The 27132-nt window shown below is 46.5% G+C and overlaps 1 protein-coding gene across 1 annotated transcript; it reads right to left on the bottom strand.

Moving 5' to 3' along the window:
• Positions 1–3409: 3409 nt before the first annotated feature.
• On the bottom strand, positions 3410–20956 carry AHCY (adenosylhomocysteinase). Its single transcript, XM_077110803.1, has 10 exons — positions 20808–20956; positions 15152–15342; positions 13891–13966; positions 12287–12436; positions 11283–11395; positions 10656–10863; positions 10478–10565; positions 10261–10378; positions 7855–8049; positions 3410–4285 (listed from the first exon to the last, which is right to left on the bottom strand). Exons 1-10 carry the CDS (start codon positions 20833–20835, stop codon positions 4154–4156), a joined length of 1299 nt encoding a protein of 432 aa, XP_076966918.1. The 5' UTR covers positions 20836–20956; the 3' UTR covers positions 3410–4153.
• Positions 20957–27132: the final 6176 nt, after the last annotated feature.

The raw sequence follows: 27132 nt of genomic DNA, 5'->3' as shown, positions 1-27132 counted from the left end.
CCCCATTAGTTCTCCTATGACAGGACATGGACAGGGATTCCAGGGTCTCTAGCCTAGCATGACTGTCTCACCACAGCTTGCCCCATGGAGGTGGTTAGGCATGGGGGTTTAGTATGCGGTAAAGTCCTGACCTCGAAGAAGAGGATACCTCAATTTGCCACTGATTTGCAGCTGTCTGTTACTCCATTTCTTCATATGCAAATGTTGAATTCTGCTCCACAGATATTCTAACTCAAACTCCTAACTAGCTCTAAGATCCTGTGGTTTTATAAGTTATATAAGTTCTCTGCTCACAAAATATGTCCCTTCCATTTTGACTTAGCACTTAAAACTGATATAAAACTCTTCATATATATCACCTGAGCTTCAAAAAAACCATCTGAACTTAGCAGCTTCCTGTCCCTATTCCAAATCACATGGTAAGTTAACAGCAAACTCAGCTCTCTCCCTTTCAAAGTCCATTCACTGCCCCAAAACTCCCCCCGGACTTATCCTCTCTTTTTTCTGCAGAGTCAGCAGGACCAGGCCAGATATTGCAGGTCTTTCAACCAATTCCTTCTTTATGAAGCTTTGATGGGGGGAGGGGGGCATGGGGGTGTGGGGAGAGAGGAACCCAGACATCAGCAATGGAAAGGAGCAGAAGACTCATTTTTCATTGTGGGCATCTGGTCAGCATCATGTCATAGATAAGCAAATCTGAGATCAGAGGTAAGCCTGATACCAGATGTGAAAGGAGGATTTTTCAAAAGAAAAGGTTCTGAAAACTGACAGGACATTTCCAAAGAGTAAAGACTGGACTAACAGAAATCAGAATCCCTGGGGGCCTGGGGGTGAGGGCATGGAATCTCACATAAGGGAACATCTGGAAAGGTATTTCCTGGGTCTGGAAGAAGAAACATTTGAGGGGAAGGGAAACACACTTACACAGGAGTAGGGATCCCCTTGAATGGAGTGGCATGGCTGCTGTGCAACATGATATTTAGCCTCTGTGGTTCCCCTTTCTATTGGGATGTCATTGTCCCAAGGCCACCATGGTGGCAGAGCCAAGTAGGTGTTGTGGGCAACCCTGTCTAGTAGCAGCCTTGCCCTGAAGTTACAGGTCCAGATCTGTTGATCCAAGTGTTGAGGACCAGGCTCCCACCCCTCCTAAACCTGGGTCTGTGGGTATGGTAAGTGCTAAATTTGTCCAACAATCTTACTTAGTACAAAAGCCAGCTCACTCATGCCCCTCAAACCTGTTTCCTCATCTGTAATATGGGAATTCAAGTCTCTACAAGACTATCATAAGGAATAAATAACATCACGTCTATAAAGTGCTTTCTTAGCACAATGCCTGGCACACAGTAAGTGTGCAAGAAATGGCTGTGGGTACAATACTGGGTCTTGGTCTGTTTTGACCCATTGGTGTGCACTGTTCCCATGTTATTCACTAATAACAGTTCAAGTATAAAAATTTGTAAAATGTATGCATGTAACTTACGCAACTTCAACAATATGCACTCAAAAAAAAAAAAAGGTGAGAACTGTCCAAGGGCAGAAAACCCCAATGAACATTTAAGCCTGAATGAACAAGTGAAGATTTGTTGATCCTCCTATTTTTAAGCCTCTCATGTCTTTCTCAGACCATATGCCACTGAGTGATTCAAAAATGTTGCTAACATGGTCTTTAGACCTTAGATCCTCCACTCAGTGTACTTAAAAAAAAAGCAAAGCAAGGCCTTCCCTATGTCACACGTATGATTTTATACTCAAATAGAAGAGCTGGAGAGACAGCCAAGCACAAGGCTGTGGATATGGGACTAAGGCTGGGAAATCTGATCACTGAGGAAGGGTCTGCCTCAGTCTCCTGCATGTCATGTTCACTTGTTTACTCAATTCACAAAAAAATAGAAGAAACGAATAGAAGGCACATGAAAGGGAGGCCCTAGCCACAGTCAAAATATGCCTTAAGTGAAGCAGTCTTCACTTAAACCTTCTCCATGTCTCAAATGATAGCGTGGTCTTGGACTCAGACCAGCCTGAGTTGGAATCCAAATGTCACTACTTATTGTGTGACCTTGGGTCAGGCCAGTCAGCCCCTCTGAGCCTGTTATCTTATTAACTTGGGAGCATTACTACCGTCTCACAGTCAGAGGCAGAAAATACAAAAATGAACAAGCACAGTTGTAGAATGTACTGTCAAGTGGGGACATTCCAGGAGCTTGTGCTGATCAAGAAATAAACTCAGAAGGTCTCATCCTGAGACCATCTTGGTTCAAGGCCTCTTCTTCCATTCCCCAGGCCACCTTTCCAACCCTCCATCTCATGACTCCACTAAACTACAGCTAAAACAACTCTTCCCCTCCCTAGCCCTCTCACTCCAACTCTTGCTTAAGCTGTCCCTTGCCTAGAGTGTCCTTGCCTTCACTTTGCTCTGTAAAAACCGTCAGTTCTTTCAAAATTCCATTCACGTGCCACCTTTTCCTTGATGCCTTTCTCCCACTGCTGCCAGACACTGAACTCTGAAGCTAGAAAGAAAATGGGAAATCCCAAGATATGGGAAAGATGTGTTTTTCCTCAGGTCTCAGACATTCCAGCCTCCCCACCAGGCCTTCCACTCAGTGGGTGGTCTTTAGAATAGTCTCCAATTTCTCTTCCCAGATGGGTTATTGATTTTGATTCCCAAAACCTGAACAGGAGTTCAGTAAATAACCATTTGGGCAAATGGGCAGGAGCTCCAAATCTTATCCACCTCTCTGTGATTCAAATGACGGTGGGGCCTCTTCTAAAACTGTAACTTTAGGAAAATCACTTAACCTCTGAGTCACCATCCTCAACTATAAAATCAGGATACTTTTACTAAGATTGCTTTAAGAATTGATTGAAGTCAATCAATCAAAGAGTCCTAATGTTCGTAGGTAGGCACTCAACAGACCCCCTGCACTGAGGAACACTGTTAATCCAAAGAAAAAATGGAGAGGAAAAAAAATATGAATAGCACAAAAAATAAGGTAGAGGGTGCACAGGTGATTCAGTGGTAGAATTCTCGTTTTCCATGCCGGAGACCTGGGTTTGAGTCCCAGACCATGCACCACCCCCACCACCCCCAAAAATAAAAAAGTAAAAAGGTAGAGGAAATAAATACAAACAACGGTTACAATAAATATAAATGGGTTAAATTCACTTACAAAATGATAGGCTCAGACTGGATTTAAAAAAAAGCTATTTACTAAAGGTAGAACTAAAGTAGAGTTCCTTTTTCACTTCACCCATCCTTTCAAACCCTAAGGGTTATCTGCAGCCCTTACCATATACACACTGCTGACAACCTCTTCTGGACCAGTCTTCTCACTGTACATCAGCACCCAACTATAACTCCTTGCTCATACCACTGATGGCAATGAATTATCTATATAATAAAGGCTCAAAATTCTTTTAGGCACCAAATGTTTTATTTATCCACCGTTCTGCTCTTTTATAATACATTATAAACCAAATTAATTTCTTTTTGGCCCAGGGTTGTGATAGGAACCATCATTTATAAAGTGGTGGCAGTTCTATACCTGCTTTTACATTTTTCTGGCCCCTCTCAACCTCTGGCTGTCACTTCTCTTGTCCCCTTAACAGTCTATTCTTATCCCTGTAAAATGGGGACTCAAAGGCCAACTTCATTATTTTCAGGCTTAATGCCTAGCACTAAGCTGGGTTCTTAGAACCATTCAAATGCTAACAGTCCCTCTCTGCCCTTCAAGTCTGCTCTTCTTCTGTCATTGGCTGAAGAACCAGTGAACTTGTAAACAAACACATGAGTACAAAATCCATAAGGCTAAATGAAGACCTGGATGGTAAAAAGTACATTGGCTTTAAACCACTGCTGCTAACTTCCAGCCTAAGGACTGACTGAGCGGTTTCAAGACCCCTGAGCTTACGGTTCCCTGTGGTGTCTCCCTTGCACCTCTATTGTGACCAGGGTTTGAGGGTTTCTCAAGGTCCCTTGCCACATTTTCAAACAGAGGGATGCAGAAGAAGTCAAAATCTGAGTGATCAGCCCCAAGGAGTCAAAGGAGGGTACACTGACAAATCAATTTCAAAGGTGGTGCCATTTGTTCTTGGGAGGAGGGGTGGGGCCTGGGCAGGGATGCCAGCTGGAAGGCAAAGGGAAAAGGCCAGGCACTCAGTAGCGATAGTGATCAGGCTTGAAGGGGCCATCGCGGGACATGCCCAGGTACTGGGCCTGCTTCTCAGTCAACTTGGTCAGCTTCACATTCAGCTTGCCCAGATGGGCTTCAGCCACCGCCTCATCCAGCTAGGGAGAAACACAGAAGACTTAAGGTCAGCGCTATGCTTTGGGACCCCTTACCCACCTCCTGCCACCGAAAGAGGCAGAAACTGTTCTGTTGGTGTATGGAACATGTACATTACTGATAACACATTTTATCCTCTCAGCCAGCCTGGAGTGGATGTATTATTTTTGGCTGTCCAGCTCCCCCTTCCTGAGGTAACCAAGTCATATCCTCCTTTCCAAGTGGTCCTGGTGGGGCCATCAATTATTTACTTTCCCCAGCCTCCCAACTGACCTAAGTGGCTAACCAAAATGGTTCTTCAGAGTTTATCTATGGACAGAACATATTTCCCATGACAAGTAAAGAAAGAGACTCCAATTCCTAAACAGAGAGGGTATCAATCTCAGATCACCATTGATAAGTCTATCTGACAAGTGAAGTGAATGAAGAGAAAACAGAGAAAGAGCTCTGATGATACTGAGTCTCTGGATCCAGGGCCTGAATCTTAAATGTCTCCATTATTGAGCCAAGAGTACTTTTTTGATTAAACTAGTTATGGTTGTTTTAAACTATGTCCATAAATTCTCCTTCCTTCAAGAGGTGGACCCTAATTCCCCTCCCCTTGAGTGACTCACTTCTACTGAACAGAATAAAGCAAAAATTGATAGTGTGTGACAGTGCAGATTAGGTCATAAAAGGCACCACAACTTTGTCTTTTCCCTTGGATCATTTACCCTGGGGAAAGCCATGTCATGAGGACACTTAAGCAGCCCTTTAGAGGGGCCCAAGTGACAAGCAACTGAGACCTCTTGCCAACAGTGATATCTCCAGCATATGAAGTGGATTCTCCAGCATATGAAGGACTCTCCTTCACATGACTGCAGCTCTGGGAGAAAGTTCAACTCCTACCTCATGAGAAACCCTGAGTTAGAACCACTCAGCTAAGCTGCTCAAATTCTTTCCCACAGAAACTGAAATAAAAAACTTTTATTGTTTTAAGCTACTAAGTTTTGGGGTTAAACTGATATATATCAGTAGATAACTAACATACTATTCTGAATACAGTTTCTCCACTTACCAAAAGGATCCTAACTAAAAAATACATGTGATTTTTCTGTAAACCTCTATCTGCTCTAATAAAAAATAAAAGTTATTACCACCTCTTCTTACAAATAAGAAAATCAAGCCTCAGAAAGGTGGACTGACTTGTCAAAAGTCACACAGTGAAAGAGTGGGATATGAACACAGATCCATCTGGCTCCAAAGTCCCAGAACTTGTTCTAATCACCCCAACCTATGGCCTCCAGGGCAACTTTGAAGAATAGAGGCTGGGATCAGATAAGGCAAATCTCTAACTCTGACAGGTGCTGAAATGCATGAAAAGAAGGGCAAGTGGTTGTAGTTAGAGAAGGGTCAGCCCTGAGTGTGGCTCTTGCTTTCTGAGCTTCCAGCTCTAAGTGGAGTTTCATCCTGCCTCTCAGTCCCAGGTCCCATTCCACAATGGGATGGTAGCCTTGGATCACAACCCAGCCCAGAGAATTTTGATATTCCCATGTGGTTTCACATCAAATGTCTCATGAGAGCCTCTCAAACACTCCTAAGAGGTAGGTAGGGCAGAGTTTATTCTTTTTTAACATGGGCAGGCACCGGGAATCGAACCTGGGTCCTCTGGCATGGCAGGCAAGCATCCTTGTGCTGAGCCACCGTGGCCCGCCCAGGGTTTATTCTTATATTTAACAGTTAAAGAAACTGGAAACCAGGGAAGATAGCATGTGCTCAAATGACAGCAAAGGCAAGACCAGAGCCCAGCCCTGAGACTATGTCAGTTCTGGTGGCCAAATGAAACCCTCTAAGTCCCTTCTGAATCACCCCTTTGCCTGGCCCAGCCTAGCCCAGCCCATAACCTTCCTTCTCTCTGCACCCCATCCCTAGGAGGCAGTGTGTCATAGTGCTTAAGAACAATGGACAGACAGAGCTGGGTTCTACTTCTGTCTTAATACTTGACAGCTAAGAGAGCAAATCAATCTCTGAACCTTAGTTTCCTCATTTGTAGGACAGTTATAACAACCATTCTTCTCTTATGGCTGTTACAAATCAGTGATATGCAAGGTGCTTGGTTTAAGTAGGTACTTAATAAATACAGCTGCTTTTTCTGTCAGTTCTTTTAACCAAGACATCTAATCCTTTGCCCACACATGGCCTGTGAGGCATAAAACAGAGGGTGTCCTGTCCCCACCTCATGCCTTGGTAGTAACAGAGAAAGGAACTAAGGATAGCACCAGGTCTAGGACTCCTGGCCTCACTTTCAATGCCAACCTTGCCTAACATCACCAGTTTCATAGCCATATTTCCCCTAATTGGAATTAAATGGGGGTCAAAGGGGAATTTTTCTTACTCCATGACAAGGCTGGGGTCCCTGTAAGCTGCACAGAACAAGATAGCCCTTTAGGACCTTATGGGCAAAGCATTTAGTCCAGCAAGACAGGATCCTAGGGAGACTGGGGGGATAGGAGTTAGCTGGCCCAAGAGGCAGATGCCCCAGGCCTTGAATGGACACCTCAGGTCTCTTGTTACTTCTACCTCAATTGGCAGAACCAGCTTGTCAAGGTATAGAAGGGGTGGTATGGAGACTCCATCACAAACTCTCCAGCAACCATTTAACTGATAGGGAAACTGAGGCCCCAGAAAGGCAAGTGGCAGAGTCAAGTTCACCAGTGAACTAGCAAAAAGAATCAAGACTGAAATGTAACAATTCTGACCCCATGAGTGGGCAGGCTGCATGGGATGATAAGATGAGCACTAGATTTGATGTCAAAGGACCTATTTGTTATGGTTCCCCCAACCACACACCCAGATGTCATGTACATGGTTTAATGTTACCTACACCATCTCATTCCAAGGCCACAAATCTGCAGTCTGTGGTCTGCATTCAGCCCAGAGACCTGTTTAGTTTGATTCTTTAGATGATTCTTAAAAATGAATGAATTGCCTATATTTAAAAACTGAATATTTCACACAAAGATCTTCATATCTCTTGAAAGGTGAAAACCTCTGGCACAGTGAGGGGCATTCCAGAGTAATGACAACTGAATGGCAGCCACCCCTTTTAGATGGAAATATCCTTTTCAATTTATCACTTCCCACCCAACTCACTTTTCTCATTTACCTGCCCAATCCCCATAAGCAGGCAGGTTTGTGATCTATGATCTTAGGAAATCTTCAACCCTTATGGGAGGTACTTATTACCTTCATTTTACAGATGAGGAAATGGAGGCACAGAGAAGTTAAGAACTTGCCCCTGATTACCCAGCCTCTAAGTGGTGAAGCTGAGGTTCAAATCCTACTCCAAAATCCCATGTTCTTCCCACCACCTTCTCTGAGTATGCTCCAGAGAAGTAATTTCCCACTCTGGGTCTGGGTTTCCTCTGTTAAATGGGAAAAAGAATGATTTTTGCCCCGAAGGATGCCGTGAAGATATCTAAGAGTAGAGACAAACAAGCACTCTGTAAATTCTGATTAGGCCTGCGTGGGATGCTCAGGGTTGAATACATGGCCCTTGGTGGTGGGGGGGGGGGGGCAGGTGGGAACTCACCTTCTTGGGCAGGAAGTGGACCCCGACGGGGTACTTGTCTGGGTGGGTCCACAGCTCAATCTGTGCCAGCACCTGGTTGGTGAAGGAGTTACTCATCACAAAGCTAGGGTGGCCCATGGCACAGCCCAGGTTGACCAGCCGGCCCTCAGCCAGCAGGATGACGCGGCGACCATTCTTCAGCCAGTAGCGGTCCACCTGCAAATGGGCAGATCAGTGAGGGCTGGCAGGGAACAGCTCCCATTGTCCACACCTTACCAACCTGACAAGCAGGCCTCCCTGACCCCAGCAGTGCCCATGAGGGGCCTGGACTACCCCGAACAATCTCCAGCATAAGGCCAGGCACGCAAATTAATAGCTAATATTTATCGAGCAATCGAACTGCAGGTCTGCTGTGAGAATTTGGCGAGCTGATGTACATAAAGCACTTGGCATATACTAAGTGCTCAGTAAGTGTTATTTATTGTCAGTATTGTTACTATTATTGGCATGTGCTCTGTGCTAAGCACTTTATATATAATATATTTAATATTAACAGCAATCCTATGATTTAAGGACTACTATCATCCCCATTTCACAGATAAAGAAACTGACATTTAAAGGGTTAATTCTGGGTGGGCCACAGTGGCTCAGCAGGCAGAGTTCTTGCCTGCCATTCCGGAGACCCGGGTTTGATTCCCGGTGCCTGCCCATGAAAAATAAATAAATAAAGGGTTAATTCATTTGTCCAGAGCCACATACTAAATGGCTGCAATTTGAGCCTAGATAGTTTGATGACAGGCCCCATATTTCAACCACTGTGGCTCTCAACCTTGGCTGCACATTGGAATCACCTTGGGGGTTTTAAAAAATGGGGATGCCCTGGGCTGCCTCCCGGAGATTCTACTTCAATTGGTCTAGGATGCTTCTGCCAAAATTGAGAACCCCTAGTTTAGTGGGTGAACAAGATGTGAGTTGTAGGCATTCCCCTTTGCTGGAAAAGCTGGCTAGGAAGGGGGTCCCTTGAGCTGGGACTTAGAAGATGAGTAGGAGTTCAATGCGTAAGGAATTGGGCATTGGCTCCATTCTGAATAAAAAGAGCCATCTAGATAAACAGAAGCAGAAATTACGGTGGTGTGTTCAGGGAGTGGTTCATGGTGGCCTGAGTGTACAGGTCCTTGAGAGAATACACAGGAGACAAAGTTGGGAATAAGATTGGAAAGACTGTCAAGATCTTAAGGGTGATGACGATGTCCGGTTTTGAAGGATAGCTTGAAGTGGGAAGGGTGGGGCGGGCGGCATTACCAATGAAGCCCTGTGTGGCTGGCCCTCAGGGCCATGGCTGCCAGGGAAGTGTGCCCTACCTGCCCTGATATTGGTGTGGTGAGAGTGCCACGCCTCCTTGGCAGTGAAATGGAGGTGCTCTCTCCTCACCAAGAGCTGATACTCCTAGGCTAGTGCAGGACACATCTGTGGGAACTCCCACACTGGGGCAGAGGGTCCAAGGTAAGTGGGGTAAACCCGGAGGGGTTTGTATGTGTGTGCAGAGGAGTGTTTGCCTGTCTCTCTACGCTCCTGCTGGGCTCCTGGGGTGTGGCTCTGATCAGGTGCTGGTCATGGCTTTAGCCAGGTCTGTGTCTATCTGTATCTCAGGATAGCCATGGGCACTAGCCCAAGGCACTCCCATTTATTGTGAATTTTCCCTCCTTAAAAGATGTTCAATGTTTAGTACATAAAATTAGAAAGTACAACTTAAAAAATACCCTACTGGGATAGAATCTGAGGTTGTTTCCACTATTCCCCATTTTATGCCTCTCAGAAACACATTACTTTTATAATCAGAAAAAAAAGAAACACAGTAACCATAGCCTAAATAAAATTTCACAAATCTCAAAGGAACTCATTTGTCAATGCCACAGAGCAAAACCATTCTTTCTCCAATCCCACATCTTCCCAGCTCAGTAAATGGTCCCTCTTTTCATCTAGCTGCCCAAGCCAGAAACTTAGCAGCCGTACCCTACCTGGACCCCACATCCAGCCCACCCTCCACCCACTTTGATCCATTCCCTACCACTCTTCTGCTGAAGCTGCCATCACCCGCTGCTAACATGATTAAAAGAGCATCCTCTAAAAGCCTCCTTGCCTCTTCCTCCCCCTGCATTGTTTTCATTCTCCACATAGTACCAAGAGTGATCTTTCTATAAACAGCAACCTAATCATGTGCATCCCACCTGCCTAAGATCTTCAGGGATTTCTGCTGCCCTCAGTATAATGCCTGACACCTCAAACCTGGCTCTGAAACCAGGCCCTCCTTCTCCCCATCCCACTGCCTGGGTTGTAAAAGCCTCTTCATCTGCCCTCCTTGGTATCCAGCCCAAGAGCCCACTTCTTCTTGGCCCTCTATCTGCCCACCCTGCCAGAACTTCTCACCTGCGGCTTGATATTCACTTTCTCCACAGCATTCTCATTGAGCCACTTGACATCAATCTCCACGTCAAAGTGTCCAATGTTACACACGATGGCATCATCCTTCATCTGCTCAAAGTGCCTGTGGGGGAGACCAAGCCCATGGGCAAGGATCAGGGACCAAGAGCAGCCCCACGCTTGTCCCATCCCTTGCTCCCCAGGACTCCCATCTGACACCTACCGGCCAAGGATGATGTCAATACAGCCTGTGGTGGTGACAAAGATATTGCCCTCCTTACAGGCCTCATCCATGGTGGTCACCTCATAGCCTGTGCAGAGACGGTGGCCGTGGGTTACCAAAGGAGGCCTTGCCCCTCCTCTGGCCCCATGGCTGGCAGTCAACCCTCACCCTATTGTACCCTCCATGGCAGCCTGCAGTGCGTTGATGGGATCAATCTCAGTGATGATGACACGGGCCCCGAAACCCCTGAGGGCCTGGGCACAGCCCTTGCCCACGTCGCCGTAGCCCGCCACCACCGCCACCTTGCCCGCAATCATCACGTCTGTGGCCCGCTTGATGCCATCTATGAGAGATTCCCGGCAGCCATAGAGGTTGTCAAACTTGCTCTGAAAGGAGAGGTTCAAGGGGGCAATAAGGGCAGGCAAGACCCTGGGGCCAGGCCCAGTAGAGCCTCAGAGTCTCCCATAGGGCCCAGGGGCTGTGAACTCACTCTTGGAACCTCAGCCTAGTGGGCCTGGAGCTGATCCCCACTGTCCTTCTGCTCCCCGCCCCCTGCCAACAGCAAATCCCCCTTCATGCTCTTACCCTGCTCGGCCACAAGACCTACCCTCTAACCTCTCTGCTGGGCCACAGGCCTTCCTGAGCAACCTAGTTCTGAGGTCACTCTATAGTTCTTTCCTTCTTTAGTATATTCATTGTCCTCAGGCCACACCCCTCTCCCCCCCTCAAATTAGGGCTTCCTATCCCAGCCTGCACCCTTCCCAAGGGCCCTTATTCAGGGGCCCCTGAGCTGTGCGGGGCTCACCTTGGTGACGGAGTCGTTGACGTTGATGGCAGGCACCTTGAGGATTCCATTGGCCATCATCTTGTAGAGGTTGTGGACCCCGGTCGTGGTCTCCTCGGAGATGCCTCGGATGCCTGAGCAAGAGGAGAGGGGATGAAGCTCAGGCTCAGGCCTCATCCTTACTCGGGCTAGGAAGGGAAGGCCCATGGATATGGAGGCCCTGAGTGCCTCAAAGAGAAGAGATCTGGACTCATGGAAATTCCTTTTCTTTGCCGCTGAACACTACTCCTCTTCCCGGATCCCCAATCCAAGTCCACCCATCACCCAGACAGCATGAGGGAGGAGTCATCCCTGACGCCCCACTACCATAGCAAATTAATCACCAGACCTAATGATTCTACCACCCATTCCTACCACCACTGTGCTACTTGCTGCTTCTATCATCTCCCACCTGGTCTTCCTGCTGCAATTCATCTTCCACAGCAGCCATTTTTAACGGATATTTTTCAGTGAATTCTTTTAACTCCCCCCCCAATTACTTCCCTTTGCTCTTAGGATCAAGCCAAACTCTTCTCCTGGTCTAATAAGTCCTCTCACAATCTGGCCCTTGCTAAAGCTCCAGCCATATCCTATAATACTCCCTGGCTCTCTTCATTCACAGCTGCCATGCTGGCTTCCTTTGTTTCCTGAAGGCAATCCTTTCCTACTGGTCTGCTCTTTCTCCCCACCACCTCTGCATTTTAGAAAGCTGGCTCCTTCCCAGCTCTTCTGGGCCCTGTTCCTATCCTTGCCTTTGGGCTGACATCTCAGCCAGGCCTGCCCCAGCTGTTCTAGCCTCACGCCATTTGAAGCCAGGAAGCCAGGCCTCAGCACACTCGCAGGCACCTCTCATTCTCCCCTCTGCCACGAAATCTGCTGCTCAAGGCATTGGGAGTGCTGCCAGGTCTGCTGCCTTCATGTGGGCGAGCAGGTCCAGGCCGGCTGCCAGGCCCCAGCCAGGCTGCCCACCCACTCGCCCTGCTCACCTGACAGAAGCTGCGGGTACTTGGTGTGGATGAGGTTAGTGAGGTCACCGCCATCATCCAGAATCATGTTGAGGGGCCCGTCCTTGAAGTACAGTGTCTGCTCGATGCACCATAGGTACTCCTCGTCTGTTTCACCCTTCCAGGCGTACACTGGAGGGCAAGGGGCACGTCAGGGCCAGGGCCTCCCCACCAGCTCCTGCTCCAGGGAGCCACCAGGCAGAGCCAATACTATCTCCTCCCTAATTCCCATCCGTGGCATCTCCAGTTCCTTTGAGGATTCAGCAGTGGCAAGAACAAAACTTGAAGCCAGAGAGATCTGAATTTAGATTCTGGCTCTGTCACTCGTGTCAGCTGTGTGACCTTGGGCAAATCACTTCACTCAGCCTCAGTTTCCTCACCTGTAAATGGGGCCACAATACTACAGATTAAGTGAGATGAAAGCAAAGTACAGAGTACCCCAGATAAAGGTATCTGGAAAAGATCATTTCCTTTTTGTCCCTTTTTGCCAGGGCCCAGAGACTGGATCATCAGCCACAGTGACCAGGGCTCCCACCCAGTATGCCTGATGCTGGGACCAGGTGCTGCTGGGGCACAGGCCACACTCAGCACAACCCGCACGAGGTAAGTATCCAGGGTTCACTCTGCACTGAAAGAACTTGAAGGCCCAGCAGCCTCTGTGGTGGGTGGTCCCAGGCAAAACCTGGCCAAAAAAATTGCTATAGCTATTATGTATGGAGCACTTTCCCTGTGCCAGATATTAACAGCTTCATGCCTCAACTCATTTCTCCTCACAGAAACCTGTGAGGCAGGCATTATTGTCATCATCATTTACAGAAGCCCAGAGAGGAGCTAAGTACTGCCTGGGGCATTCAGCATGGCATTCTGGAGCGGATACCAGAACCCAGGGCTGCTGGCCTCCAGCCCAGGCTCCTCCCGTCACATCAAAGGACTGGGACACAGGGCCGGGGCTCCCATGAGTCTCCAATGGTGAGGGATACCAGCCAAGCAGGGCCAGCTGCCACTCCCCCCAGCTGGGGCAGACAGTGGTCCCGAGAACAAGGCTTTCCCAAAAGTGCCATGGAGCCCACCGAGGCTGGGAGAGATCCTGTCCAGGCCTGATCAGGCTCTGGAGAAGTCCTCCCCTACCTCTCTCTCTCCACTCTCCCAACCTGTGGTGGTTAGCACACATCTGGAATCTCATGTTTCTAGCCATTCCCCTTCCCAAACCCAGGCAGACGTGTCCATTTCTCCAGCAGCTTGGGGGGATATCCCTCTTTACTATCTTCCCAAACTCCTTGGGCACCAGACCCTAGGCAATGGATCTAGTGTTTCTCCCAGACTCTTCTAGAAACAGAATTATATCCTTCCTTTAATGAATTCCCTCTCCTCCACATCATGTGGTTCCCAATCATAAGATCCCACTCTTCTGGTCATATGACTTGAACTGGGTCAATAGGCACCTTCCATAGGACTTTAGATGACAGTGAAGCAAAGCAATTCTTCCTTTTGGGTCACTAGACTGGTATTATGTGGCCATGACTCCTCTTCTCACCTAAGAAGCAGAACCCCTTCATGCATTCCCATGTCCCCGACATGGCACTCACCTGGAATCCCGGCCTTGGCAATGGCCGCTGCTGCATGGTCTTGGGTGGAGAAGATGTTACAGCTGGACCACTGTACCTGGAAAAGCCAGCAAGATGGGGCTGCTGGGCAGAGATGAAGAAAGCCCTGGTGCTAGAGGTGACATTTGAGAACTAGGCCCATAGGATGGTGACCTGGGTGAGTGGATGAGACTCAGAGCAGTGATGAGTTCTGACTTATGTTTTAAAATATCACTCTGGTGCTGTGTGGAACATAAACTGCAAAAGGTGGAACAGAAGACAATAAAGCTATCCCAAAGGTTCAGATGAGAAATGTGGTGGTAGCAGTGGAGAGGATCAGAAACCACCAAATTCTGGGTATAGTTTGAAGGTGGAGCTGACAGGTTTTGCTGAGAGATTAGTTGTAGGGGAAGAGAGAAAGAGGAGTCAAGGATGACTTCCAGGTTCTTGAAATGATGTTGGAATTTCCACTTACTGATGTGGGGAAGACCATGGGAAAAGGAGAGGGCAGGAAATCATGAATTTGTTTGGACATGTTCATTTGAGATGTCTATTAGACTTCCAAGTGGAGATGATATATTGATAGCCAGATATACATGCTAAGAGTTCTGGAGAGAGTTCTAGGCTAGTACAGCTGGTGCATATATTTGGGAGTCCATTACCACATAGACAGTATTTGAAGCACAAAAAAAGGAGAGTGCATGTCAAAAAGAAAGAAGTCCAAGGACTGAGCTCAGAGTACCCTTTTGTTTCTGGCTACTTTGCACTACACCTCCTCCCTCCCCACCCCCACCTCTGCCCTTGGGGAACATCCTTGATTCTGAGGTCTCAGAAAAACTGTCAATCATTGGTACACATGACCCACAATGATCCAATCACAGCGCCCCATTCTCTAGCACCTGTGATCTGTCTAGAGGCCATGAGAATCGGTCCTTAGATGGCTAATGGGGTGGGTTTTTCCTGCTAGGGCTCCTAGGTCAGGAGGATGTGAACTGGCACCAGTCAGAAGACCCATCTCTTCTGTTAGGGAGAAAACCTGTCTGCAGAGGAGCAGTCAGCGCCAAAACTGGCGATACTGAGAGGTGGTGGAGAGAAAACCCAAGAGACAAGGCTGGAGCCCCTGTATCCAGTTGGGCCTGCGGTCAGCACCACACATGGACTTCTCTCCAGCCCCCCACCCCCACCCCCCATGGTCTTCTCCCTGGATGAACCCAGAGAGGACAAGAGACTTATATGGAGTAAATCGCACTGCAGTGGGCCTCACCTCAGCACCCAGGGCGACGAGGGTCTCAATGAGCACAGCTGTCTCCACAGTCATGTGCAGGCAGCCAGCAATGCGGGCGCCCTTCAGTGGCTTGGAGGCTGAGTACATCTCCCGCATGTGCATCAGGCCCGGCATCTCGTTCTCCGCGATGTCCAGGGCCTTGCGTCCCCAAGAGGCCAGGCTGATGTCGGCTGCAGGGGCAGGTAGATAGGAGCTCTGTGAGCGGCCTCATCCCACCAACCAAGAAGCACTGTCACCATGAAGACCCTGATCCTCTGTGGACTCAAAACGGGCTGAGTAACCTCTGCATTCTCTCCCTCACTCCACAAGTATTTATGGAGCCAGAGCCCTGGTTCCTATCTAATGCAGTTCACAGCACGTGGGGGGACGTATTTAATCAAATAATCACACAGGTACATGAACATTCCAACCCAGACAAGTGTTCCTTTGAAAGAGAGCTCTTAGATTGTGCCTCCTACGACTCCTTTTTGCCAACACTTATTAACCGCCAGTCTCCCCTCCTTTTCTCTAAAGGTTTTAGCTCTTCCTCCAAGTCATCATTGTTGGGGATGTCAACACTCAGGAAATGATAGCACACTCTGTACCTGACCCAGTTCCTTGAAGATGTGAAAATGCTTCTTCCCCACTCCTGATGTTTCTTTCCACAGAGGAGCTCTCACTGTAACACTTCGGGCTCTCTGCCCCAGGGGAGGTGGAGTGACCTGTCCAATTAGTAATCTAGGGAAGACCACGCTCAGCTCAACTCCTCCCTTCTTCGTGAGCAAGCGCCCGACTGCCTGCAGGAAGTGGGGGGGTGTTCTCTGCTCTTCCACAGACACCTGCCCGGGCTAGCACTTGCCTGTAACTGGTGGGTAACAACTGAATTTGGGCATTCAGTTAGCAGGCTCTTTTGACTTTCACACTAATCTACATCCTCTGGCTTAAAAGTTATGAGTAATAAAGGTTATATATGGGCCTCTATCTGCCACTCCAAATGTCTCAAACTTGTGCGATTCTCAGGCAGGAAAGCAGGATACTGGGATGGGCTCTCTCACTATTTCCACTCTTCCCTCCAATGATCTTGCCCTCCTCCTTCCCCACCACGGCAGCCCACTCCCAAAGTCATCCCCTAGGTCAGTCTCCAGTTCAGGGTTTGCAGACTTCTCTGAGGATAAGAGTCACCTGTTATGCTTGGAAATCTCTCCTTGGAAAGTCTGATTCAGTCAGTCTGGGATGGGGCCTGGACATCCTGGTTAAGTTTATATCTTGCTACAGTACAGGTGCATGGGTGATTCAGTGGTAGAATGCTTGCCTGCCATGCAGGAGACCTGGGTTTGATTCCTGACCCATGCACCAAAGAAAAAAATAAGTTTATATCTTGTCAATCACGCAAGGGGGTGGAGTGGGAGAGGAGAATGGTCTCTAGAGTATTTTAAAAGGATATTAAAATTGATTAAGTCCATCTGAGTCCTACTACTACCATGCATCTAAACTCCTTCCTGCATGGCAGGGAGTACTCCACTCCTACTGCAATGATGAAGATTTGCCATTGGAAATCTTGATTTCAAGTACTCCGCTCTGGCCATGTCCCATCCTTCCAATTCTCTCCTTCTGCAGCCCCACCTACAATGTTGCAGCCTCTAATCCACTAATCCTACCAGCATCCACTATCCCTCCCCCCACCCCATATTCTCACTTCTTTCTTCCACAGGTTAGAAATCCACTGGTCTACTAAAATCAAGCCTTCACAAACCACTCTGCCCTCTTTCCCTCTAAGAACTCAGTTGCCAAAATTCCCTCCCTGGTTGAATCTAACCATAAGCGCCCTAAAGCCACTGAACCCAAAGGGGGGAAATTACAACCACACCAACGGGTCTCACTTTCAATTTAAGACTACAAATCTCAAGGGACACATAACACACCCCAGCAATCCTACTGCAACTTCCTAGTAAATTTTCTCTCCTATCTTCCAACACCTGTCTCCACTGCCTGATAACCTCAATTCACAATTCAGTGAGAATTGAGAATTATGCCATTTTTCTTCCACAGAAACCATTAGTCCTCATCTATAGCTACAACAGATGAGCTTTCCTGTTAATCCTCTGTTGGGGCCTAATCCCATATCTTCTAACTTTCTCGAGGACTGCACTACTCCACTGAAATGGCTCTTCTCAAGGTCTCCAAAGAACAGTCTGAGGGTTAAAGGTAATGATCAGTTATATAGGTCCACATTTCCCACAGCAGTGCTGACCCCACTAATTACATCCTCTTTGAAACCCTTTCTTTATTTGGCTTCTACAATTCCTGTGGTTTTCCCCCTATCTCCTGGGCTCCTCTTCCTCTAACAGATTTTAATGTTTGAGCACCAAGGCCTATTCCTGCCCCCCGCCCCCTCTTTTTCTTCCCTAACTCTTACCAGATGAGCTCATCCTGTCTCACAGTTTAAACACCTTCTCTCTGGTCACAACTCCCACGTATTTATTTCCAGCCCAAACTTCTCCCCTAAACTTGAGAGTCATATAATCCAACTGCCTACACAACATCTCTGCTTGGAAATCCAACTGGCATCTATTACAGTTGGGTCAAGCTTGAGCCCTTGCGATTCCCTGCCATGCCCCACGCTTCCCCCCAAAACTGTTACTCCCCTAGATGTTCCCATTTTAGGAAATGAAACCACTATTCAGCTGTTCTGGCCAAAAACTTGATTTAAGATATCTTGATTCATCTTTTCCTTTCACCCCCTTCCAATTTATTACCACATTGCTGGTTTCACAACCCAAATTATACTGTATAAGCAATCCAACCACCTCTCACCACCTTCTTCCAAACCAACATTTCTTAACTGGACCATAAAGCAGCTTCCTCTCTGGTCTCCCTGTTTCCACATACCATTCCCCCCAGAACAGCAGGCGAAGGAAGCTTTTTAAAATTTATGTCATATTATCTCCACTCCATTAAAAATCTGTCCAATAGCTTCCCCTCCCCATGATTAAAATCCTAACTCCTCAGAGACCTGGATTTGATTCCTGGTGCCTGCCCACACGGAAAAAAAAAAAAAAAACAAACCTAACTCCTCACATGGCCTTCAGGGCCTTACATGATTTGCCCAATACTCCCGCCTCTCCAACCACCTACTTAGCTGCTCAGACACACAGATCTCATGACAGTTCATCAGGTAAGCCAAGCTCATTCTCACCTCAGGGCTTTTACCCAACCAGTTCCCTTAGCCTTTATTCAAGGCCAGTACCTAGCATGCAGTAAGTGCTCAACAATAACCTGGAAACAGGAAAGAACTTGGTTTACTCCTTCTGCAAGACGAGAAAGTGGACCGTTAGAGGGAGTAGGAAATTGAGCCAGGATTTTATTTCCAAAGAGGTGGGAAGTATCCTGACCAGATTCATCTTTTGAAAAGAGACCTTTGGCTATTAAATGGCTCCATGGAGATGGAGAGAAGTGGGCCAAACTCCTCATTTATAAAAGGGAGACAATGATGCTACACTGTTGGCAGGTGTGTCTGTCCCACCCCATCCTTGGATCCCTTTGGTATCTCCAGAGGCCAGCCAGGGCCTGTCACAAGGAGGGGTCAGCAAATGTCTACCATCCATGTCTGTTGTTAGGACCAAATGAGAGAACACACATGGAAGGGACTGGTATGAAACAGAGATGACAAAAAATAAGTCATATCTGAACCTAGTCCAACCCCCAGCGTTTACCAATGAGGAAATGACCCAGAGAGGGGTTTGCTCCACATCCCCATACCTGGTCAATGGGACTGGCCGCCAGGTGGGGCCTTCCTGTCCACTGTCCAGTCTGGTCCTGCTAAGCTCCACCCCCTCCACCAGCACCTGGCCGTCCAGCTAAAAATAACTCCTTCATTGCCCTCATGGCAGTTGCGCCAGCCTCAGAGCTTTCTGTGGAGGTCGCAAGAACACCTATCCCAGGATAAGCCAAAGGAACAGCAAGACCCTCTGTGAGCCTACGTTTTTTTCTCTGTAAAGCAGGGATAATCACCCCTACCTTGCTATGTGCTGGGGATTAAAGAAAATGCCATATGGAAAAAGGTCTGGCTCCTGTACCAGGGCTTCCTTCTTTCAACCCTACCCAGCCAAGCTGCCCCAATTGCAACCACAGCCTTCTCTTCTAGCTCCAGAGGGACCATCTCCCACACAACCCAAGGCCCCCAACCCTGACCCACTTATCTCTCCAAAGTACAAGCCCCCATTCCAGCTCTGCCACTGCTCCCTAATGCCATTGTATACCAAATCCCCTCACAACTGACCTTGACCAAACTTTTCTGGACCTATTTCATCATCCACAGACCGGGAACAACCGTCTATTCTGGTGGCTACTTGATGAGTTACATTTCTACAGAATCTTAGTATCATCTTGGGCAAGTCACTTCCACTCAGAGCCTTAGTGTCTTCCTTTGTGACATGTGGTAATAACGCTCACCTCTAAGGATTATTCTGTAAACATATGCCAATCACCAAACACATCAAGTGCTTCATAAATGTTGGTGCCCTTCTCTAAGTTTAATGCTGTTTTCAAGTTACTTAAAAAACTGCGAGCCAAACCAACTCTCAAATGTTCTGAAAATAGCCAAACAGCAATAAAGCAGTGGTTGCAAAGATTAAAAACTGGGTGTTGTGAATGGAGGGGCAGGGGGACGGTATGTCAGACTTCTTTGTACGGGGTATTATTTTTGAAACTGCCCTCTAAGTTTGAAATTATTTCAAAATTAAAATCAAAACAAAAAAAAACTGCTAACCAGCCATAACAGCTTTCTGCTGAAACGTTATTAGGATTATTACAAGAGTGTACACTTCTATACAGTGGTGAAAAGGGTGAGCTAGATGGCCTGGGTTCACATTCTACTCCACCTCCTAGCTGTAAGATCGTGGGCAAGTTATCTCTATTAAGTACATTCATCTATAAAATGATATAAATAAATCCCTACCCTAAAAGAGCCGTGAGACTAAAATGATTTAATTTAGAATAAAGCTAGAAGGCAGTGTCAATTCCACAGTAAACATTCAATAAACGTTAACTATGAGTATATCAGCCTTTAATCCACGGGACAGCGGTGGTCACGTGGGTGACCCCAGGGGTTGAGTAACTAGCCCAAAGTCCCCAGCAAGTGGACCAGGGAGGGTCTAGGGCTCGTTCTCAAAAGGCCCCTCTTTAGGCGCCCTTAGGGGCTCCGGTACCCTCGCCTTCTCAGCCCGAGGCCCGGAGAGGGGTGGATACTGGTCTGGGACTGCCCAAATGGCCAGAGTTCGAGGCCAGGCTCAGGAGGCCTCCCACAACACGGCCCAGCAGGTGCCAGGCGTCCAAGGCCGCAGCCAGGTGAGCTCTCCACGCCCGCTGGCTCCCGCCAGCAACGTGGGAACACGCCGCGCGTCCGCAGCTCCGCAGCCCGCGTGGCGACACCAGACTTCGCGGGGCACGCCGGGACACGTAGTTCGCGCCGCCTCTGGCCAACGGCTCGCGGCGGCGACAGGACTCCAACACCCAGGCGGCCTCGCGCGGCCAGGATCGCGCAGACACAGCGATTCAGGGGGTCCTGCGCGCCCCGGGCTAGCCCCACGGCCGCCGCCCCAGACAGGCTCAAGGCAGTAGCTGACTGGCCGCGGCCGGTGGCATTTCCTGGACTCACCGACTTTGTAGGGCAGTTTCTCCGACATGCTGCCGGCGCTTCCGCACGGAGTGATGGGTACCGACGGAGGGAGCCTTGCCTCTTACTGGGGAAAGAACGGGGCGGGTGGCGCTGGGTAGGGATCGGCGCGGGGTGGCGGCGCCTTTAAATATCGTGCTCTTACTTACATATTCATGAATCCCGCCGGAGCTGAGCCGCACGGGGCGGGGCCAACGTACGGGGCGGGGCCGGAACGGACTTCATCCTGGTTAAGAACCTGAGTCCAGATTTTACACTGTGCAGTCAGTCTATCAACCCCGGGCATTAGGTCCTGGAAGGCTTGTGGTGAGGGGCCTAGAAACCGGGCTCGGGGCCAGTCTTTCATTCATTCTGCCAGTGCACGTGATGCCGAAAGCGAGCTGGTGGAATTCCAGCCCGTGCACTTCTCCAAGCTTCAATTTTCTCATGTGCAAAAGGAGCTAAACGACACCTACCACACAGAGTATAATAAAGTTGCAATATGTCAGGTACCTAACACGTTTCAGACCTTCTCCTTTCCCCCACGTAACTACAGTCCTGAGTTTAGGCAAACATGCATGCCTATTTTACTACCTATGTATAAATCGCTAAACAATTCATGTTATTCTTTTTGTGTCTGAAACCTTTATATAAAAGGTATCGTCCTGTACTTATCCTCCAGCAACTTGCTGTTTTCTGTCAACATATTTGTAAGAGTCATGCAAATAGCTTGAGTGTATTCATTTTTGCTTCTGAATACTATTCCATTATATAAATACTGAGGTTTTTTTCTCTGTCCTCCTGTTGGTTTTATACTGCCTGTCGCTGTAACATACATGGGACGATGAATATTCCTGTACTTGTCTTTTGGTGCCCATGAGTGGGTTTCTCTGGGACATAAATATACCTGGGGGTGGAGTTTCTGGGCTGAAGGCACACCTTTAATTTTCCTAGATATTGCCAAATTGTTCTTCAAGGTCCTTTTATTTATCCCTTACACTCCTATCAGCAGTATATGACAGGCTGCTGTCCCACATCCCCATTGCCATTTGGCATTGTCACACTTAAATTTTTGCTGAATTTGGGTGTGAAAATGTATCTCCTTGTGGTTTTAATTGGGCACTTGTTAATAAATTTAATTGGGACCCTTTAACCTCTCTTAAGGGTGTCCATCCCCTCACTGCCATCCGTGACTTTCCTCCCCTTCTTAAACTTTTTCAGAATGTTCTCCATTCTGAGTCTGCACTTCATCCCCTCACACTCAGTCTCCAGCTGAGGGGCCTCCACCCCCAGGTCGCCACTGAAACTGCTCCAGCCAAGATCATCAGGGCACTTGGCTGAATCCAGTGGATGTGCCTCAGCCTCTGTCTCATCCTCCTCACTGCTGACCCCATAGTCTTGAAAATGCCCTTGCCCTCTACTTTCCTGACTCTTCCCCACTGTTCACATGTTTCTTTGTCTGGCCTTGGCAACATCTCCTCCAGTGCTTTCAAGAGGTGATCCTCCATCCCAGAGTATGTTGGGCAGATAATTAAAAAGTATTGGCAAGAAACAGGCATGTGAAAAGATGCTCAACTTCCCTGGCTATTAGAGAAATGCAAAGCAAAACCACGAGATATCATCTCACACCCACCAGAATGGCCATTATCAATACAACAGAAAATGACAAGTGCTGGAGAGGATGTGGAGAAAGAGGCACACTTATTCACTGTTGGTGGGAATGTCAAATGGTACAACCACTGTGGAAGGCAGTTTGGCGGTTCCTCAAAAAGCTGAATACAAAATTGCCACATGACCTGGCAATACCATTGTTAGGTATCTATTCAGAGGACGTGAGGGCAAGGACACAAACGGACATTTGCACACCAATGTTTATAGCAGCATTATTCACAATTGCGAAGAGATGGAAACAGCCAAAATGCCCATCAACAGACAAGTGGCTAAGCAAGCAGTTGTATGTACATATGATGAAATATTATGCAGCTTTAAGACAGGATAAAGTTATGAAGTATGTAACAACATGGATGGACCTTAAGGACATTATGCTGAGTGTGATTAGCCAGAACAAAAGGACAAATACTGTATGGTCTCACTGATATGAACTGACATTAGTGAATAAACTTGGAGAATCTCATTGGTAACAGAGAACATCAAGAGTTAGAAATAGGGTAAGATATTGGGTAATTGGAGCTGAAAGGATACAGACTGTGCAACAGGACTGATTTTAAAAACTCAGAAATGGATAAGACAATACTACCTAACTGTAATACAATTATGTTAAAACAATGAATGAAGCTAAATGTGAGAATGATAGAGGGAGGAGGTCTGGGGGCACAAATCAGAAAGAAAGATAGACCATAAAGACCAAGATGGTATAATCTAGGAATGCCTAGAGTATATAATGATAGTGACTACCTGTACAAATTTTAAAAATGTTTTTGCATGAGGAAGAGCAAAGGAATGTCATAACTGCAGGGTGTTGAAAATAAATGGTAATTAATATTTTAAAATTTTACCTTATGTGTGAGACTAAAACAAAAAATATTCATTTGGTACAAAATTTATATTTTTACTAGTGCATGTCCTAATATGACTTATGTCAGCAGCTTACTTGAACACCATAAGTACATGGAACCTTGAGTAGGGCATGAGATTTTGTTGATTTGTGCAGAGTGATGCCCCGATAAATCTCAGAGTGATTTGAACAGTGAATAAAAAAGTATTTACAAAGTCCCCTTCGGGGGATGGTGAGAACGGGGGAAAATTCAATTCCCCAAATTGAATTCTTGATATTCTCACAAGCAGTGCGGACAACCAAAGCTTTAGACTGAGCCCCCAGTCTTGGGGTTTGTTCATATGAAACTTAACCCCACAAAGGAGAGGTCAAGCCTACTTAAATTAGGCCTAAGAGTCACCCTCAAGAGAACCTCTTTTGTTGCTCAAATGTGGCCTCTCTCTCTCTCTCTCTCTCTCCAGTCAACACAACAAGCAAACTCACTGCCCTCCCCCTGTCTACGTGGGACATGACTCCCAGGGGTGTGGACCTTCCTGGCAACGTGGGACAGAAATCCTAGAATGATCTGAGACTCAGCATCAAGGGATTGAGAAAACCCCTAGAATGAGCTGGGACTCAGCCTCAAGGGATTGAGAAAACCTCTACTAAAAGGGAGAAGAGTGAAATGAGACAAAGTGTCAATGGCTGAGAGATTCCAAAGTCAAGAGGTTATCCTGGCGGTTACTCTTATGCATTAAATAGATATCACCTTGTTAGTCAAGATGTAATGGAGACGCTGGAGGGAATTGCCCGAAAATACAGATTGTGTTCCAGTAGCCATGTTTCTTAAAGATGATTGTATAATGATATACAATTACAATGTGATCGTGTGATTGTGAAAACCTTGTGTCTGATGTTCCTTTTATCTACCTTATCAACAGACGAGTAAAACATATGGAATAAAAATAAATAATAGGGGGAACAAATGTTAAAATAAGTTTAGATTGAAATTCTAGTGATCAATGAAAGGGAGGGGTAAGGGGTATGGTATGTATGAATTTTTTTCTTTTGTCTTTTTATTTGTTTTTCTGAGTTGATGCAAATATTCTAAGAAATGATCATGATGATGAACATGCAACTATGTGATGATATTGTGAATTACTGATTATGTGTATATAGAAGAACGATCAAAAGTTAAGAATGTTTGTGTTTGTTTGTTGGTCATTTTTTAATTTAAAAATTAATTAAAAAGTCATTAAAAATATATTGGCAAGAGATGGAAACAGCCAAAATGTCCATCAACAGACAAGTGGCTAAGCAAGCTGTTGTATGTATATACGATGGAATATTATGCAGCTGTAAGACAGAATAAACTCATGAAGCATGTAACAACATGATGGACCTTAAGGACATTATGCTGATTGTGATTAGCCAGAAACAAAAGGACAAATACTGTATGGTCTCACTGATAAGAACTGACATTAATGAATGAACTTGGAGAATTTCAGTAGGTAACAGAAACCATCAGGAGATAGAAATAGGGTAGATATTGGGTAATTGGGCCTGAAGGGATACAGATTGTGCAACAGGACTGATTGCAAAAATTCAGAAATGGATAGCACAATACTACCTAACTGTAATACAATAATGCTAGTACACTGAATGACGCTGCATGTGAGAATGATAGAGGGAGAAGGCCTGGGGGCACAAATGAAATCAGAAGGAAAGATAGACCATAAAGACTGAGATGGTATAATCTAGGAATGCCTAGAGTTTATAATGATAGTGACTAAATGTGCAAATTTAAAAATATTTCTGCATGAGGAAGAACAAAGGAATGTCAATAATGCAGGGTGTTGAAAATAGATGGTAATTAATATTTAAAAACTTTAATGTATGTGTGAGACAAGCAAAAAAATGTTTATTTGGTACAAAATTTGTATTTTGACTAGTGCATTTCCTAACATAATTTATGTGGACAGCTTAATCGAACACCATAGTACTTGGAACCTTGTGTTGGGCATGAGATTTTGTAGGTTTGTCCAGAGTGATGCCCCGATAAATCCCAGAGAGATTTGAACTGTGAATAGGGAAGTATCTGCAGAGTCCCGTAGGGGGAATGGTGAGAAAGGGGTTGAAAATTCAACTTCCCCAAATGGAGAATTCTTGATATTCTCACAGGCAGTGGGGACAACCAAAGCAATAGACCGAACCTTCGATCTTGGGGTTTGTTCATATGAAACTTAATCCCACAAAGGATAGGCTGAGCCTACTTAAAATTAGGTCTAAGAATCACCCCCAAGAGAACCTCTTCTGTCGCTCAGATGTGGCCTCTCTCTCTCATCTGACACAGCAAGCAAACTCACTGCCCTCCCCTTCTGTGTGTGGGACATGACTCCCAGGGGTGTGGACCTTCCTGGCAACGTGGAACAGAAATCTTAGAATGAGCTGGAACTCAGCATCAAGGAATTGAGAAAATCTTCTCCACCAAAAGGGGGAAGAGCGAAACGAGACAAAATAAAGTGTCAGTGGCTGAGAGATTCCAAATGGAGTAGAGTCAAGAGGTTATCCTGGAGGTTTTTGTTATGCATTAAATAGATATCACCTGTTTAGTTAAGATGTAGTGGAGAGGTTAGAGGGAACTGCCTGATAATGTGGAGCTGTGCTCTGATGGCCATGTTTCTAGAAGATAATTGTATGATGATATGGGTGTCGCAGTGTGACTGTGTTGTTATGAGAGGCTTGTGTCTGATGCACCTTTTGTCTACTTTATCGATGGACAAGTAAAACATAGCGATTAAAAATAAATAAATAATAGGGGGAACAAATGATAAAATAAATTTAGTAGACTGAAATGCTGGTGATCAGTGAAGGGGAGCGGTAAGGAATATGGTATATATGAATTTTTTTCTGTTATCTTTTTATTGCTTTTTCTGAATTGATGCAGATGTTCTAAGAAATGATCATGATGAATATACAGCTATGTGATGATAGTGTGAGTTATTGGTTATTTAACAAGAATGGAATGATCATACGATAAGAATGTTTGTGCTTGTATGTGGTTATATATCATAAATAAAAAATAAATTTAAAAAGAAAAAAGTATTGGCAGAGTCTCTTGAGGCATGGGAGAGAAAATATGAAATTATTAAACTTTACCAATGGAAACCCCTGATACTGTCTCAAACATTAGGGACTCCCAAGTCAATAGGCCAAGAAGCTCATTTCTATAGTGGAGAAATTAAGCCTACCTATAGTTATGCCTAAGAGTTACTTCCAGAAAACCTCTTTTGTGGTAACTCTGGAAGTGGGGAGATGACATCCAGGGGTGAAAATCTCCCTGGCAACATTGAACATGATGCCCAGAGATGAGCCTGGCCCTGGCACCGTGGAATTGACAATGCCAGAAGAAATGTAACAGAATGAGGTATTAGTGGCTAAGAGAGTTCAAATAGAGACTATTCAGGAGGATACTTGTGGTAGTTAGATTCAGTTGTCAACTTGACCAGGTGAGCGTACCTAGTTCTGTTGCTGCAGACATGAGCTAATGGTACGTGAACCTCATCTGTTGCTGATTACATCTGCAGTCGGCTAGGAGGCGTGCCTACTGCAATGAAGGATGTTTGACTTAATTGGCTGGTGCTTAAATGAGAGACCGCAAGGTAGCATAGCCCAAGCAGCTCAGCGTACCTCATCTCGACACTCGCAGCTCAGCCCAGGCCTTTGGAGATGCAGAAAGAAGTCACCCCGGGGAAAGTTGTTGGAACCCAGGGGCCTGGAGAGAAGGCCAGCAGAGACCATCCTGTGCCTTCCACGTAAGAAAGAACCTCAGTG

Source organism: Tamandua tetradactyla, chromosome 1 (genome assembly GCF_023851605.1).
Source record: "Tamandua tetradactyla isolate mTamTet1 chromosome 1, mTamTet1.pri, whole genome shotgun sequence".
Classification (NCBI taxonomy): domain Eukaryota; kingdom Metazoa; phylum Chordata; class Mammalia; order Pilosa; family Myrmecophagidae; genus Tamandua; species Tamandua tetradactyla.
The sequence above is the reverse complement of the archived record's forward strand: the minus strand, read 5'-3'. Positions and strand labels throughout refer to the sequence as shown.

Excerpts from the sequence above, each read along its gene's own strand:
- AHCY (XM_077110803.1), bottom strand. The coding sequence starts at position 20,835 with ATGTCGGAGAAACTGCCCTACAAAGTCG. Across the intron at positions 13,967-15,151 it reads TCGTCGCCCTGGGTGCTGAG|GTACAGTGGTCCAGCTGTAA; the intron begins GTGAGGCCCACT and ends TGGCTTTTCCAG. Across the intron at positions 11,396-12,286 it reads GTACCCGCAGCTTCTGTCAG|GCATCCGAGGCATCTCCGAG; the intron begins GTGAGCAGGGCG and ends CCTCTTGCTCAG.